This window comes from Fundulus heteroclitus, chromosome 8 (genome assembly GCF_011125445.2).
Source record: "Fundulus heteroclitus isolate FHET01 chromosome 8, MU-UCD_Fhet_4.1, whole genome shotgun sequence".
In the NCBI taxonomy this organism is placed as follows: domain Eukaryota; kingdom Metazoa; phylum Chordata; class Actinopteri; order Cyprinodontiformes; family Fundulidae; genus Fundulus; species Fundulus heteroclitus.
In genome coordinates this window covers 15,724,372-15,738,744 of record NC_046368.1, presented here as the reverse complement: position 1 = coordinate 15,738,744, position 14,373 = coordinate 15,724,372, and the positions used below count along the sequence as shown (strand labels likewise).

Below are 14,373 nucleotides of genomic sequence, written 5' to 3'. Positions count from 1 at the left end.
GATATTAATTTCTATTTTTTTATAGGATATTATTGAAAACCTTGAACACAAAAAGATTTGTCAATGGAGCGAGGTGTCTTTAATCTTTTTAAAAGGAGTTTTACTGTTGCTAAATTGAGTTAAAAACCCCTTATTATACTATAAATCCCCTTTTCCCCTTTGCTGAAGGAAACCAAGCATAGAGAACTGTGAAATGTGTAATCTCTATTACAGTTATAGCCAGAATAAGGTGAATTATTTTGATCATTTACAATTATTATCTGTAGCCTATTATTATTAACTCATAGCAATGGAAGTCTATAGTCTTTATATGGAAGTATAAACCATTAAAAACAAACCAGTTTACTTTTGTTTATGTAGGAAAATCTTAACATATGGGCTTCAACATCTCTGCCTTTAAACAACTGCATATGATATAGAGTAGAATGGAACAGAATAGATAGACTAGTGAGGGCAATTTACAACATAAGGAACATAATACTATACAATTATTAAAAAAAATAGCATACTCAGATTAAAAGAAATGTGCAACTATGTAGGGTGACTCCAAAAATGTACAAAATGTTGTGCTTGTACATTTCTGTAAACAAAACAATAACAAACGCTAACAAATGGTAAAAAAAAAAAAAAAAAAACTGTGCAAATAACAGCAGGGGTGTAAATGCTTCTTGTGTATGTTGGGAGCAGCGATGTTTATGAAGTCTAGCTGCTGGGTGGAAAGATCTACGATAAAGTTATTTTGTACAGCCAGGATACAGCCTTCTGTCACTACAGGAGCTCTACAGTTCTGCAACAGCTTCATGCATGGGGTAAGAGACAAACTTTGGGAGACAATATTTATTTATGTTTTTAAGCAAACACTGCCCAACAAAAGCACTCCCTGAGGGGCTTAAGCATGCATATAGTTCTTAGCAGCTAATGGACTCAATTTCGAGTCAAAGAGTCAGATATTGTGCAATAAATTTAGTTGCAGAATTGTGAAATTTGCATGGATGTCTAAACAGACTGTCCCTGAGAGTGTGTAGATAAGTATTTGCAAGTGAGAGACAGCATAAATTATTTTCACCAGATCAGAAACCTGTGTAACCAGTGGTGTGATTGTAACATGTAACAGATTATGAACTGGGTTGATGATTTTCAGCAAGGGGCAATAGCCCTTACAGCTTTGAGAAAGAAGCTCTTTTTAAGCCTTTTAGTTTTTGATTTAATGTTCATGAATTGTTTGTCTGATGGAAGCAGGAAACACAGTGTAATATCCGGGTGGGTGGGGTCTGTGGCAATACGTCTGACCTTTTTCTGGACTCGTGCTGCATAGACTATGTCTAGGTCCTGTTCCGCTGGCCCAAGTCCACTGAGATGTCGTCACCTATGATGAGGCTGATGACATCGGAGAAGTTTTGTAGATGGCAGCCAGGGGAGTTGATAGAGAAGTCCGCAGGGTATAGGTGCCAAGGAACAGCGCAAGCACTGTTCCCTGTGGGGCTGACAGATGCTGTAATGGTTTTATACAAATCTTAAAAATTAACCTCCATAATGCAGTGCTGAAAAGTACAACAGACATATGTTAAACATAAATCTAACCATGTAAACTACTATTGGAATTATAGTTTCATGGTCCCAGATACTATTAAAAAAACAACTGTTAAAGAGATTATAATGGTAAATTGCCTAACTCCTGCTTTCAAGCAATATAAGAATATCCTACCTTTATGAAATACCTTTACTAAACCAACAGGCTAAAGCAACTCATCAGAATTTCCTACATCTACAATACACTTGTGTTGCACATATTAATAAATCAGAACACCTTTCTTTTAAATTTTCTTGGGTTTTAACTTTATAGGATTTTATATCTTAAAAGATTTGCGAAATGAACAGAAGAAAATAAAAGAATAAGTAAACAATAGGTTTGACAAAGAAGACAGTGTGACTGAACATCAGAATTACATAATGACTTTATTAATACCCATAGAGAAATTCAACTTGGCAACAAAGCTCCAGAATCTAGAAGAAAATAACATGTATAAAAGTATGAGAGAAAATCTTCTAAAACAGAATATAATTAAAAATAGACGGACTAAAAATAAACATCAATAGCAATTTAGGTGATTGTTATACTCATCCAGTTTACACAGTATACATTTAAGTAGTGTGCTCTGCCTTTTGAAATGAAAGAAGTTATGTTTTATATGTTAACATTAACAGGCTCTAAGTTAGGTTTTGAATAAATCATTCACGTCTAGATTTTTCAGAAGTGCATCATGATTATATGCACAAAATAAACGCTGGTTGTCAGGATGCGCGTTTCAGGCTAAACAGCAGGGCGAGTTCGGAGAAATCTGAGTTTATTGTACCATTACCCATTGACAATATATAGGTCCACATTTGAACAAATACATTATAAACTAGGTATCATACACTACTTGAGACAAAATGGAATTGTTCCCATTCTCCCCATTAATCGCCTTTTGAATACCCATAAATTGTGTTCAAAGCACCAAGTGCTTTCCTTGATGGGTCGAAAATGGTGTACACACCCAGTGAGAGCGAAATATTTTGGCAGTTGTTCATTTTGCCCGATTCAGTAATTATGTATCTTTGCAACGTTGATCATTTCAATTGCCTATCCATTTTTTTCTGGTACAAATTGGGGCTGTCTAACACAGCATGCTTTGTACTGACCATATGTGAAATCTTGTTTCATCCACAATTTGACAAATCCTCTTCTACACATAGATATGCAAGGAAATAAAACTCTGATAGAGATTTCTGACAACACGCTCACTTAGTTATTTTGGTTTGAGCAGGTTTTATTGTGTCTCATATTTATTAGTCGCCCGACCCAAACGGAGATCGAAAACATAACAATTGGCAATAGAGTGTAATAATTTCTCAATTCACTTTTTTGAATTGAGAAAGCTTCCTGGAGAGGAAGTGAAACGTCTTCACTACGGAAAACAAGTCCAGTTGTTTTGTTTTTACTTTTTTTGGAATGACTATGACCTGGATGACTGAGAATCTTCACCAGCAGAGTGTAATTCAGTTCTTAGTTTAATTTACTTACATGTAGGATTTAAAGATTTTTTTTTTCTCTTTTAATTTCCACAATACACAAAATACCTAACTACAATGAAAATAATCAGGCATGCCATAGTTTAAGTAGACTACATGTGTACAAAACTGTTTGCAGGTAATAAAGGGAGTAGGAAAGGGTGAAAATGACAATGCAAATGAACAAAATGAGCACATGAAATAGGCTACATGTTTTTTTTTTCATTATGACATTTATAGGTGTTTTTATTACTATGTTGGTTTTATGTCGCGTCCCCTGTGTAGCTCCATACTGGACGTTTGTTTGTAACACGCTTATTTCAGATGCTGTGGCGGAGACCGCGCCCACTTCACGGACCCTGCTGGTGTGTCGGAATCCCGACACCGTGTGTGCATTTGTGAACATCATCTGGGGATGGAGTAGAGGGAAGTATGGATCCAAGTGAAGAAAAAACAGACAAAGCTATCGACATTTATCGGGACACGTGGGTCCGCTTTTTAGGTACGTATATAGTTCGTGTTTGCGGCGACAAGCTCTGGGTCTAAGAGTCACAGAGCGGAGCGGAGGACACCCGGAACCGACAGAACAGCGTAGCTCTTTAAGTTAGCAGAGTTAGCATAGTTGGCTACCCCCTCATTTAAAGATCTATTTATAGCGAACCAGGGGTCTGAAGGACATTTTCTTATCGGAGGACATAACGTGTGCCTTACACTGTTAAAATAATCCCCTTTCTTATATTGCACAACAAAGTGAATGGCTAGGTTTAGAGGCTACTCTCTTTGGCATTCTGCACAGTTTAGCAAGTTTAGGCAGTGACTCATAATAACCACCCAGAGAAGAGCAGCATGCCTGTTCTCAGTCAAACTGAGACTCCAGTCTGATTGATTTGCAGACAGAATGCAGCATCGGTACAGTCCCTTCTGTCTCTGTTTCTGCTGTAAACATTTAACGTGAAGGGCAGGGGCAGTATCCGGTGTGAAGGGCATTTATTCATCCACTGCTAGCAGTTCCTCCCTCTCACAGAGGGGGGCAGTATCCGTGTACTGACGTGGGAAAGCTGTTCAAACCCTAATCTGCCGGTTTCCAACTCTAATCCCGTCTGTAAAGGAATTACGTCAATTTCTGTGTTTAGGATCGTGCAACTCACAAATGTGTGCGGATGTTTGCACATTTATTTTGGAACATTTTGTGTTATTCAAATCACAAAACTTGTAGTTGTAGTTGTCCATTTTCTGGTTTTGATAAAAAAAAATAGACTCATGAAAATCTGCAAACGTTTATTTTAATGAAACTCTGCCAGTGGATGTTTCTTAGCTAGCACTTTTACTCTCTTTGACCAGCATATAATAATGTTAGTATTGCTAATATATTAAAATTGCACAACTGCACTGTTGGCCTTAAATCACTCGTTTTGTTATGCGGTGGTTCTGGTTTCGGGTGTTATTCCAGATTTTCAAGATCTGGATTTTAACCAGATTTCTGCTCCTGAAACTAGTTTGTAGTTTGTTTTAGAGAATCGAGACTTTCCCAAGGTTAGATATTAGCTGTCTGTTTCGGAAGGTACTGACTTTTTGCTTTTATGCAGGCAATACATTTAAATCAAATGTCCTTAAAATTGTCTCAAACAAGTTGGAACATTTATGCTTTCTAAACATATATTGGAGGTAAAATGTTTACACACCTCTATTGAATTATGTCAGCCGTTTGTGATGTCAAAAAAAGAAAAAAAGACTGCTATAAACCATGGGCGGTTCTAGACAGGGGCCAAGAGGGGCCAGTGCCCCTGTAGAACTGGTCCTGGCCCCTGTTAAGGCCCCTGTACTGAAAACATAATACTAAATAAATTCCTTGCCATAATATGCGCTGACGCAGAAATCGTCACTGGTTGGTCCCTCATGCAGTTATTTTTTATTTTTTTTTACCGTTACAGCTTTACTTTATCAATGATTTGAAAATAAGTGTATTGCACTTTTACCTACAGCCGTATTAAGGTGAGATCACAGTTTTCATCTGCTAGATCTGCAAACTGCAGTTCAAGAGCTGCAAGTGGCTCTTTAGCTCTCTTAATATATTAATGATGAAATATTGCCATGTTTTTTTTTCTTTCTTTTGCTCTGTGCCCTCATGAAAAAAAGTTGGAACCACCTGGGCACCCCTGGTAAATTTGGTCCAGAACCGCCACATAACCACGTTTAATGTGACAAATCTGTGCAACACGTATAAAAAGCAAAGTGAAGATTTTAAAGGGGAAAAAAAGATTAGAAAATATACATGGTTGAAGCACATCAGTGTTTTTGGTAATAAGTAATCAGCATGCATGATGTACCTTGTCTCGACATTAATTGTCAGTCTTTGCAAAAAAAAAACATTTGTTTGGGCATCTCATGATAATTTATTATGGCTCCACTTCCTGCTGTAGAAAAATAGCTGATGCATGATGATACCTCCACCTTGTATCAGTGTGTGTGTATAATATTGCTTTAGTGAGCTTCAGTGTCGGTTTTGTGATAGATATTCAGATATCCGTCGCTATTATGGCCAAAAGGTTCCACCTGGGTTTCGTCAGACCCAAACACATCCTTCCATCGGTTTTGAAGTGAGGCTCAGTTCTTGGAGCTGTCCCGGTTTTACCATATTGTCTTTAATGCCTTGGAAAATATTCTGTGTTGTTTTCCTGACCGAAACCTCTAACTCTCTGGATGCTCTGTGCAGATCAGGACTTTTTGCTGTGAGATCCAGCAAAGAAAATGCAAGGAACAGCCAACATAGAACAGCTACACTTGGTTTGGAGTTAGTCAGAGATACTTTAAAGCCACAGTGTGTAAGTTTTTCACACTGGCGCACCATTTAGTGGTGAGTTACAAACAACCTCGCCGTCAAGTGCGTAATAACTACTACAGAAGCTGCGGCCTATCGTGAATGTGACAATGTAAACATGCCCTCCATGTCTTAGCTACTGCTAATAGCTAATAGCTACAGTCATGGTGTGAAATAGTTTGTGGCACTGTTGCCAAGTGAGCTTTTTTTTTTCCTTGTCTCTTGTAAATTTCGTGAATCGCGGTTATATGGGCTTGTTTCTGAACATCCAGTCACTTATTTTGGCTCCGCAAAATGTGACTATAACTACCAGTAAGGAGACCCGGTATTGCTGCTGCAGTACAGACAGTGAACAGGCTGATATCCCTCCGCCCCTCCCCGTAAACGCATACTAAAGGGAGAGGGAGACGATCACCCGAGCCATCTCTGCTGGGAGGACAGAGTAGTTGCTGCTCTGCACTGTTTCTAACATAACGGCAAAAATAAACTTCACTGTTACATTGAACTAATGTAACTGCTGTCCAGCAGAATGCCTGCAACATCCGCATCCGTTTTAAATCCACGCTCCCTCATGAATTATCTATTATATATATATATATATATATAATAGGTGCGCCGATATAGCCTCTTGTTTTCTACCGGTTATTACTTCTTTTTCTTACCTTGGTTGCTTTTGCTTCCCTCTCGCTGGACAAAGAGTATGGATGGTCCTCCATTTCAACAGAAAACTGCAAATAGAATAATCTATGGTCGTCTTTGCTTGTTTTTTTACTCCTCCTCCCCCCTTTTGGCTGCTGAAATCAGAAATAGCGACGCAACACGGCGCCACCCGGCGGGTGCACCGACACCTATGCATTTATAAACTACTAATTCTAAGTTATGAGAACGCTTTCATTTATGATGTGATCTTGTTAGGCTTTGCCAGAATATGCATTTATAAAAACGTTACTTGATTTCTGGTTATTAAAAGCCAAATTAGTTACACACTGTCCCTTTAAATGACAGCAGATGTGCACTGACTACTATTCAACACAAGTGTGAACATTGTAGCTAAATCTGAACACAGCTCCACTTATAACAGTGTACATGTACATGTATGAAACTATGACTTTGGTTATACAAATAAATTAATTTTCAGGCTTCTGCTGATCAAATCTGCTTGTATTCACCAATGGGTAGCTAAAGAAGAATGATCTATGGAGGAAGTGAAATATCGTTCCAGCTCAGGCTACAAAGTTTGACTTTAACACTGTTAACTGTTTCAAGCCGCTGTTAGAGGTTTGTGTTACATCTTTCTATATTTAACTATCTCTTAGGGTTGTCACTGTACTAGAATTCTAAACTCGATATTGATACCCAAGAAAATATTCGATACTCGATAATGAATAATTAAAGACATAAAAAAATAATTTGGTTAACATGAAAAACTCACCTTTTTCAATCTCTACATGGAACATGCTTCCTCAACAGAATCATATATGCTAGTTAAATAAGTGTGCAAATAAATGCTAAATAACCCAAATATAACACATGCCTAGTAGCATGCTAGCCACAGCTATTCACACAACATTAATGTGGACCACCGGTCGCCCAAAAATCAGTAATACGTTTAATTAATTAAATTATGAAAGGGAACTTATATTTTTTGACCTGTAGGCATTCATCATGAAGACCAGGGCGTCGGTCCTTGAGATGTTTGGCCAAGTCTACTGAGCTGCTTGACTTTGTTGTCACCACTTTAAAGCACTGTTTACTCTCAGGATCTGTGGGTTTCCCTTCTTCGTTTGCCTCGTATGCAAAATATTTAGTATCAATACCTTGCCAAATTAGTATTGTAACTGGATACAGCGTTTGAGTATGAATTCTTTTCAGAGTATCGATACTTTTGACAACCATACTGCCTCTGTCTTATGTGCTGAAACATGGGTAGGCTTGTGATTGCTTTGGCAATCTGTTTAGTCTCTCTTCCTGTTTGGCAAGCGCCACCCCCGTTAGATCGTCACTGAGATTCTCTCTCCAGACACACTCCTCGTCAGCCCACTCAACTTTGTGTCCAGATTGTTGAAAAGGCTTTTGCCTTTTTACGCTGAGATCAGACAGCTCCTGAAAGCATCTGTGCCCTCCTAAATGGATGCGTGAACCTATGCTTTTAATTACTGACACATGTGCTTTTTATGGTCTGCCCTCCCCCAATCTGAACGATCACAGTTCAAGCACCCGCAGCGGACTCATTTCCACTCATGTTTTCACTTTAAGGCATTTTCATCATACCACTACCTTTGTTATATATTACAACCAAAATCTGCAATTAATTAGAGAAAAAAATCTTTTGAGAAATAATTCTAGGTGCTAAATGTAACTTTTAACATAGAAAATGTGTTTTTGCAAGGAGTCTTTGCACATATAACGTGCCATAAGATGACTGTTTCATGCACTACATAGCTGCATTTTCCTTTTGCACTGAAACAAACAAAGAACTTATGACATAAATTAGTGATAAATGACTCTTAGATGGTCCTTAGTCTGTATACTGAAGCTTTTTTTTTTAACTTAGTGTCATGTCTTAAAGGCTACTTTTGTTCCCCTTGCCATATGAACTAGATGTGGCCAAATCAGTCTTCAATATAGGAAAATAATAACCCAATAAGATGATAAAAAAAATTTTATTGACATAAAAATACTTTAGACTTTAAAACTGGCCTCATGACAAACTCCTTAGATCACCTTTGATTACCTTTTCTGCTGAAGAAACCTCTCTGTCATAAAACTGTAATGGTAATCATCTCGTCGTCATTTCCTGCTCAGAAACATGAGCGTATGCTTTATTATCCACCCCCCCCCTTATTCATTGCTTGTATCTGTTTCTCTTTTCCTTTTCAACACATACGCTCTCTTTCTCGGCCCGTTATGCCCAGCGGTGATTTATACAGCAGCATTCTTTATTTTCTCCGTAGATAATCTTATCTCTGCTCACACTCTTATCGTAGATCACTTTACAAATTGAGCTCTTATCACCTTGCGAGCTCAACCTTGCTGCGCCACATTCAGTAGTTGACCTGAGTGGTAATTTTTTTCCCCCAATATGGCTCAGTTGTAAAAGACCAGCGTTTGGTTTGTCTGTTTCACAGCTCGTCGTTCATATTTGAATCCTCTCTCTCTTTATTTTGTCTAAAACAATATATTCCTTGTTTGAACAAAAACAGGCTTTGACACAGAAGGCTTCAGACTCACTTTGACCATTGATTTGAGCTTCCTGCAAATATTTTCAGGAAAGTTTGCAAAAATGCAACCATCGGTGTCCAGACTTGTACTCATCTTTTTTTTTTTTACAAAATAATCTTTTTTTTTTTTTTAAATGGGGTTATACTTTGAATATGTTATACTAACACACGTACCCGAAGTTTTAACATCTCTAAAGACTTCTTTCCATCTTCTGGTTTGCTACTAAGAGATAAAAATAAAGTAAAAGAAGAAGGAAAAAAAACGCAGCGACGGCACCAAATGTTGATTTGATCCAGATCTAAAGACTGACGTCTGGATTGCAGGGTCGCTGGTAACCCTGTTGTCTTACATCTGGAGGAGACAAGAAGGTTAAAGAGCCAGCTGCTTCTATTTCTGTCTCCCCGCAGGCTATGCCAACGAAGTCGGGGAGGCCTTCCGTGCCCTGGTGCCAGTGAGCTTCGTTTGGGGCAGCTATGCCGTAGCCACTGCTTATGTTACTACAGATGCAGTGGACAAAGGCAAGAAAGCAGCTGTGGTAAGATATTACATGTTGTTCTTGGTGTTTTTGCTGACTTAATCTTGGTAATAACATTGTAATTATTAGTAACTAGGTAAGAAAGTCCACTGTCTTTCATTTCTACATTTTACACATCTGGTCAAAGAAAATAACCATTGCTTTTTAAGGTAATTAAATTTGGTCAATATACCCCAAAATGAACCCCAACCTCAATATTAATAATAATAATGATGTCATAATTTAAATTTAATCTTGGAACATGTAATTTTAGTTATATTACACATACAAAACAAGTAAATATTATTTGCCCCAAGTCATAAAACAGCCACCCAGTGCTCTCAACCAGTCTGCAAAGCTCATTCTCTGCGCCGTCTGTTCCTCTAGGCCCACGGCGACAATCCCGGGAAGACGACACGAGTGGCAGTGGCGGTGGTGGACACGTTTGTGTGGCAGGCCCTGGCCTCTGTGATCATCCCGGGCTTCACCATTAACCGCGTGTGTGCTGCATCCCTGTATCTGCTGGGCAGGACCACCAAGTGGCCTCTGCCTGTTCGCAAGTGGACCACAACAGCGATCGGCCTCTCCACCATCCCCTTCATCATCACTCCCATAGACAGGTTGGCACACGCTGCATTTGGGTCCTGCTTCTGTCTGCTTTCTGCGTAAATAACAGATACGCATGTGTTTCCATGCAAGGCTTTGGCTTGTGATGAGCAACTTTAGAACTAAAAATTATGTTAATCTTGACTCATATTTTATTTTAGCTGATTGTTAAAACACAATTAAGACGACAGCAACCTTGTTAACACGGTTTTAAGGTTTAAATTAACTCTGCAAGTCCTCACCATCCTCCATGATTATTGGCATCCTTGTTATAAAAAGCCTTAAAATCAAATTCCACTGCAGCCGGATGACCTCACAGTGAAAAAGTTACTTCCTTACCATCCAAGATAAACTTGGTTCCTTGCTTATCAGCATTTATGTTGTTTTAGACCTTTTAACTATTATTTTTACAGCAGGTATGGGCTATTTTTCCAGACTTGTGAAGAACAACATACCTCTCCCCTTGTTGAGTGGCATGTTCTCTTGTCTTTCCCATTTAAAGAACAAAAAAAAAAACAACAACAAGAAAATAAACTGACCCCTGTGTCAAAACAGGAAAACAGAAAAGGCAAAGATTACTCAATAAAACCTTCTCAACACTTTTAACTTTTTTTTAAAGTCAGTTGTAAATTACAAGACAAATTCAGATTCATTTATATATATATTTTTTTAGGAAATTTAGAAGTATCAGCAATGCTGCCTGTGGTAATGTTGTTAAAAACAGTACAACCTTTATTTTGAACTCACTCAGAATAAACTTTAGATTTCTCAGAAGGTTTTTATTGGGAGATTATGCTACTGCAATAAGAGCAAAATTTACTTAAAGGTTGTTTACTCGTCTTTACCGAAAGTGCCAATAAATGCAGAGGTTGCAGGATTTCATGGGATGATGGGGACTAGTGAACATAAGAGGGCATAAAGATACATGTTTTGAAAATATTGCATACAGCCATATCGGTTTGGTAGGCATGTGTGTTGTTTTATACCTGAACTTAAAAAAGTGATGACAAAAGAAAACATATCTGGCTCTCACCTTAACTGTATTACACGCCTGAAACAAAGTCAAGCTGAATGTAAACCTCTCTGGAGCTGGATGTCCAGATGGCTACCTGTAGCATCCAATTACTCCAGGCACTGTATAAAAGGCAGGTTGGAGGGATTTTCCCAACAGCTGCTCATGCTGCATTCAGGTGCAGCTGGTAAACTAGGTTGTTGAAATGTCAAAACAAATCCAGAGTGATTTAAACATGTTTTATTTTTCAAATAGGGGCATGACCTTGTTTAAACAAACACTAAACAATTACATTGACTGTAATTGTAATAAACGGATCTGATGTCAGTTCTATACTTCCCACTTTTTAAGTTTTACAACATTAGAAAATTTATTTCAGAAATTGATAAAGACTTTGTTTTACTGCTAGCTGAGGTAAACCTTACATTTTAATTTATTTTTATTGATTCATGTGTACAAAAAAACCTGAACATGAACCAAACCATGACTATGATACCCGAAAAAGTGCCGAGTTATGATTTTGTGCAATGTTACACCCCTACTGCAAAGTAGCAAGTATGATAGTTACTAGATGCCTTTTAAGCGTTAATTCTTTCTTATTTAATTCATTTTGAAGAAATGGACACAACAAAAGCAGCAGCTTTCAGTTCAGATGCTAAGGCTCATCCAAATCTGTTAAAAACCTATATTTAGTGAGCTCATTTGGTCACTTTGACCGTCTCAGTTTACATTCTGTATTCATTTTCTTATGCTCGATTTGAATCTGACGCTTGTTTTGTGAACCTCTTTTTAACAATGCGTTATTTACCCTATGTTTCCGCCCGGTGTCCTCTGTAGATCTGTGGACTTCCTGCTGGACTCGAGCCTTAGGAAGGTGTATAATGACGGAAAGAAGCACGACTAAGGAGGATCATGCACCAGTCTGCTAACCTGCACCGATTATCCAGACCATCTGGAAAGCAGCCGCTTCGTGGAGCAAGATTTCTCACTCACTTAGCGATATACCTGTATTACAATAGATTTTATTACAGAGCTGAATATTTATATACCTAGTTAGGTGAATAAAAAGGAAGTCCTGCTCCAGGAGAGGCTCGACTTTAACCTCAGGACAGTCTAGGTTGGATTACCAAAATAAATCTAAATGAGAATGTAGTAGTAAAAAAACGATGGAGCATCTCCACCTTACCTGCTTGTTTTGTAGGGTTTATGGAATAATAATCAACTCATGGTTGGTAAAGAGAGCTCCAGATGTTGCCATCTTTAAAAAGACTTAATGTCTAAACATCAAGGTGCTTTTTGAATCAACGAACACTTGGTGTGCTATTATTAGCCATATTCAGTTGTACTGTAGTATAATGGCGGGTCAATGAGCCAGGTCACCATCAGAGTTGTTTCTTTTTTAAGATAAAGGCTTCTGTTACTGAAAAAAAAAAAAAAACCTGCAGCACTTAAGGGGCGTTTACATGGTGAACTTTTTCAGTTTGTCTTTCTTTCTTATGAAGGTCAACGAGCCTTTTAATGATAGCCTTCTTTACGCAACAGTTCCATCTTTTTTTTTAATCTATGCACTGTACAAAACCAGTTTACGGTTAGAAATGGCAGTTCGTTTGATGCTGTCCATACAGCGTGAAACGTCAAGCTCGGCTTCAAGTTACTGAAGTTATACGGTTTTATATTTACAGTAGGTATAGTCGGCCTGAGCCAAGAAAAAGCAGAAATTTACAAAACAAATTTACAGAAGCCAAAACTGTGACGATTCACCCAAGATGCCGCATTTCACAGTGAGCTATGCAAGGGAAACGTTATTGTGTGTAAGGACGCATTCAAAGCGGCGTGGATGGTTTTTCTGCATTAAAAATGTAGGTAATTCCTCACTTTTAAAATATTTAGAAATCAAGAAGGGAAATCTGATGTCAAAGGACTGCAGGCAGCTGGGAAGACAGCAAGAGAAATCCTACAGCACACCGGTCTACTGTATGTGTTTAACAATAACTCTGGTTTAATATGTCTCTTCTTGTATTCCTTTTCTTTCTTTTCTTTTTTTTTCTTTTTTTCCTCTACAAAAAATCAACAAAAAGAGACTACTGGTTTGCAAATGAACTTTATTTCAACAAGTTTGCTTGTTGACATCAGGCACAACTTTTTTTGCGGAGCAACTTGACAGCATTTTGTTTTTCCGCACTGAAATAAATGCCTTTTCTGCTCCGATCTTTTTATCCAGCACACATTGTCCTAATCTTTGTGCATAAGCAAGTTTTTCATCAGCCAGTTTTATACATCAGCACAGGAGGTCTCCAATGTTCAAATGCAGTAAATAGCAGCTGAGCCACAATATTCGTCATTTGTTTTAGTTATGCACCCTTTTCTGCGATGATGTTGAAATGTCTGCCTTGAGCTAAAAAAGACGCCGTCCCATGTCAAACAATGTTCATATACACATGAAATTTTAACATTTCAGATTTTGACAGGTTTTAGAAATATGTTTACTTTTTAATCAATGTTACTTTCGGTTACTTTTTCCACCTTATTTGAAAGGAAATGCACAAACGAGTTGTTTCATTACTGTCGTTCACATTGTGGGGATTCAGAGCTGAAACATAAAGTTTCATTTGTACCATGAACACGTGCAATCTTCATATTCTGTTGTTTTTTGGGCTGTGGGGAAATAAAGTGTCTACTGTCTGAAATCTCTCACTTTTTTGTCACTTTGTCAAATTAACGACTAAAAAACCCTTTTATTTTATATACTTCTATATCAGCATTTACATAGTATATGCTACATTTACCTTCTAAATGAGTTTTTTTTAAACTTCTGAAATTTCTGAGCTATGTTTGCATGGGTGATTCACTGTATTATTATGTTTTGTAATTAACAAAAACAATTATTGAACTATTTACTTAATTACAATAGGGTTGCAGATTGCAGCACATTATACATTTATTTTATCTGCATACATACCTTACTTTCAGGCGGCAGCTGCAAAAAGTAGACTTATCTTTCACCCAGTGACAAAAAACATCTTTAAGAAGGATTCTTTGCACTTTGCACAAAGGCCAAATTATAGCTGTGTTCAAACTGCAAGTTTTTTTATATTCCGGTTGACACATTGCTTTAATGGCAATGTTCTTTTAAAACATAATTAACCATAG

General features: G+C 37.7%; 1 protein-coding gene across 1 annotated transcript; it reads left to right on the top strand.

Moving 5' to 3' along the window:
- Positions 1-3,396: 3,396 nt before the first annotated feature.
- mtfp1 (mitochondrial fission process 1) lies at positions 3,397-13,914 on the top strand. The gene is made up of 4 exons (XM_012869215.3): positions 3,397-3,553; positions 9,499-9,626; positions 9,993-10,225; positions 12,061-13,914. The coding sequence occupies exons 1-4, from the start codon at positions 3,484-3,486 to the stop codon at positions 12,125-12,127; spliced, it is 498 nt and encodes a 165-aa protein (XP_012724669.1). The 5' UTR covers positions 3,397-3,483; the 3' UTR covers positions 12,128-13,914.
- The last annotated feature ends 459 nt before the right edge of the window (positions 13,915-14,373 follow it).

What these genes read in the sequence shown, in the direction of transcription:
- mtfp1 (XM_012869215.3), top strand. Translation starts at nt 3,484, where the DNA reads ATGGATCCAAGTGAAGAAAAAACAGACAAAGCTATCGACATTTATCGG. An exon ending in AAGGCAAGAAAGCAGCTGTG is followed by an intron (nt 9,627 to 9,992) that starts GTAAGATATTAC and finishes CTGTTCCTCTAG; the next exon opens with GCCCACGGCGACAATCCCGG. An exon ending in ATCATCACTCCCATAGACAG is followed by an intron (nt 10,226 to 12,060) that starts GTTGGCACACGC and finishes TGTCCTCTGTAG; the next exon opens with ATCTGTGGACTTCCTGCTGG.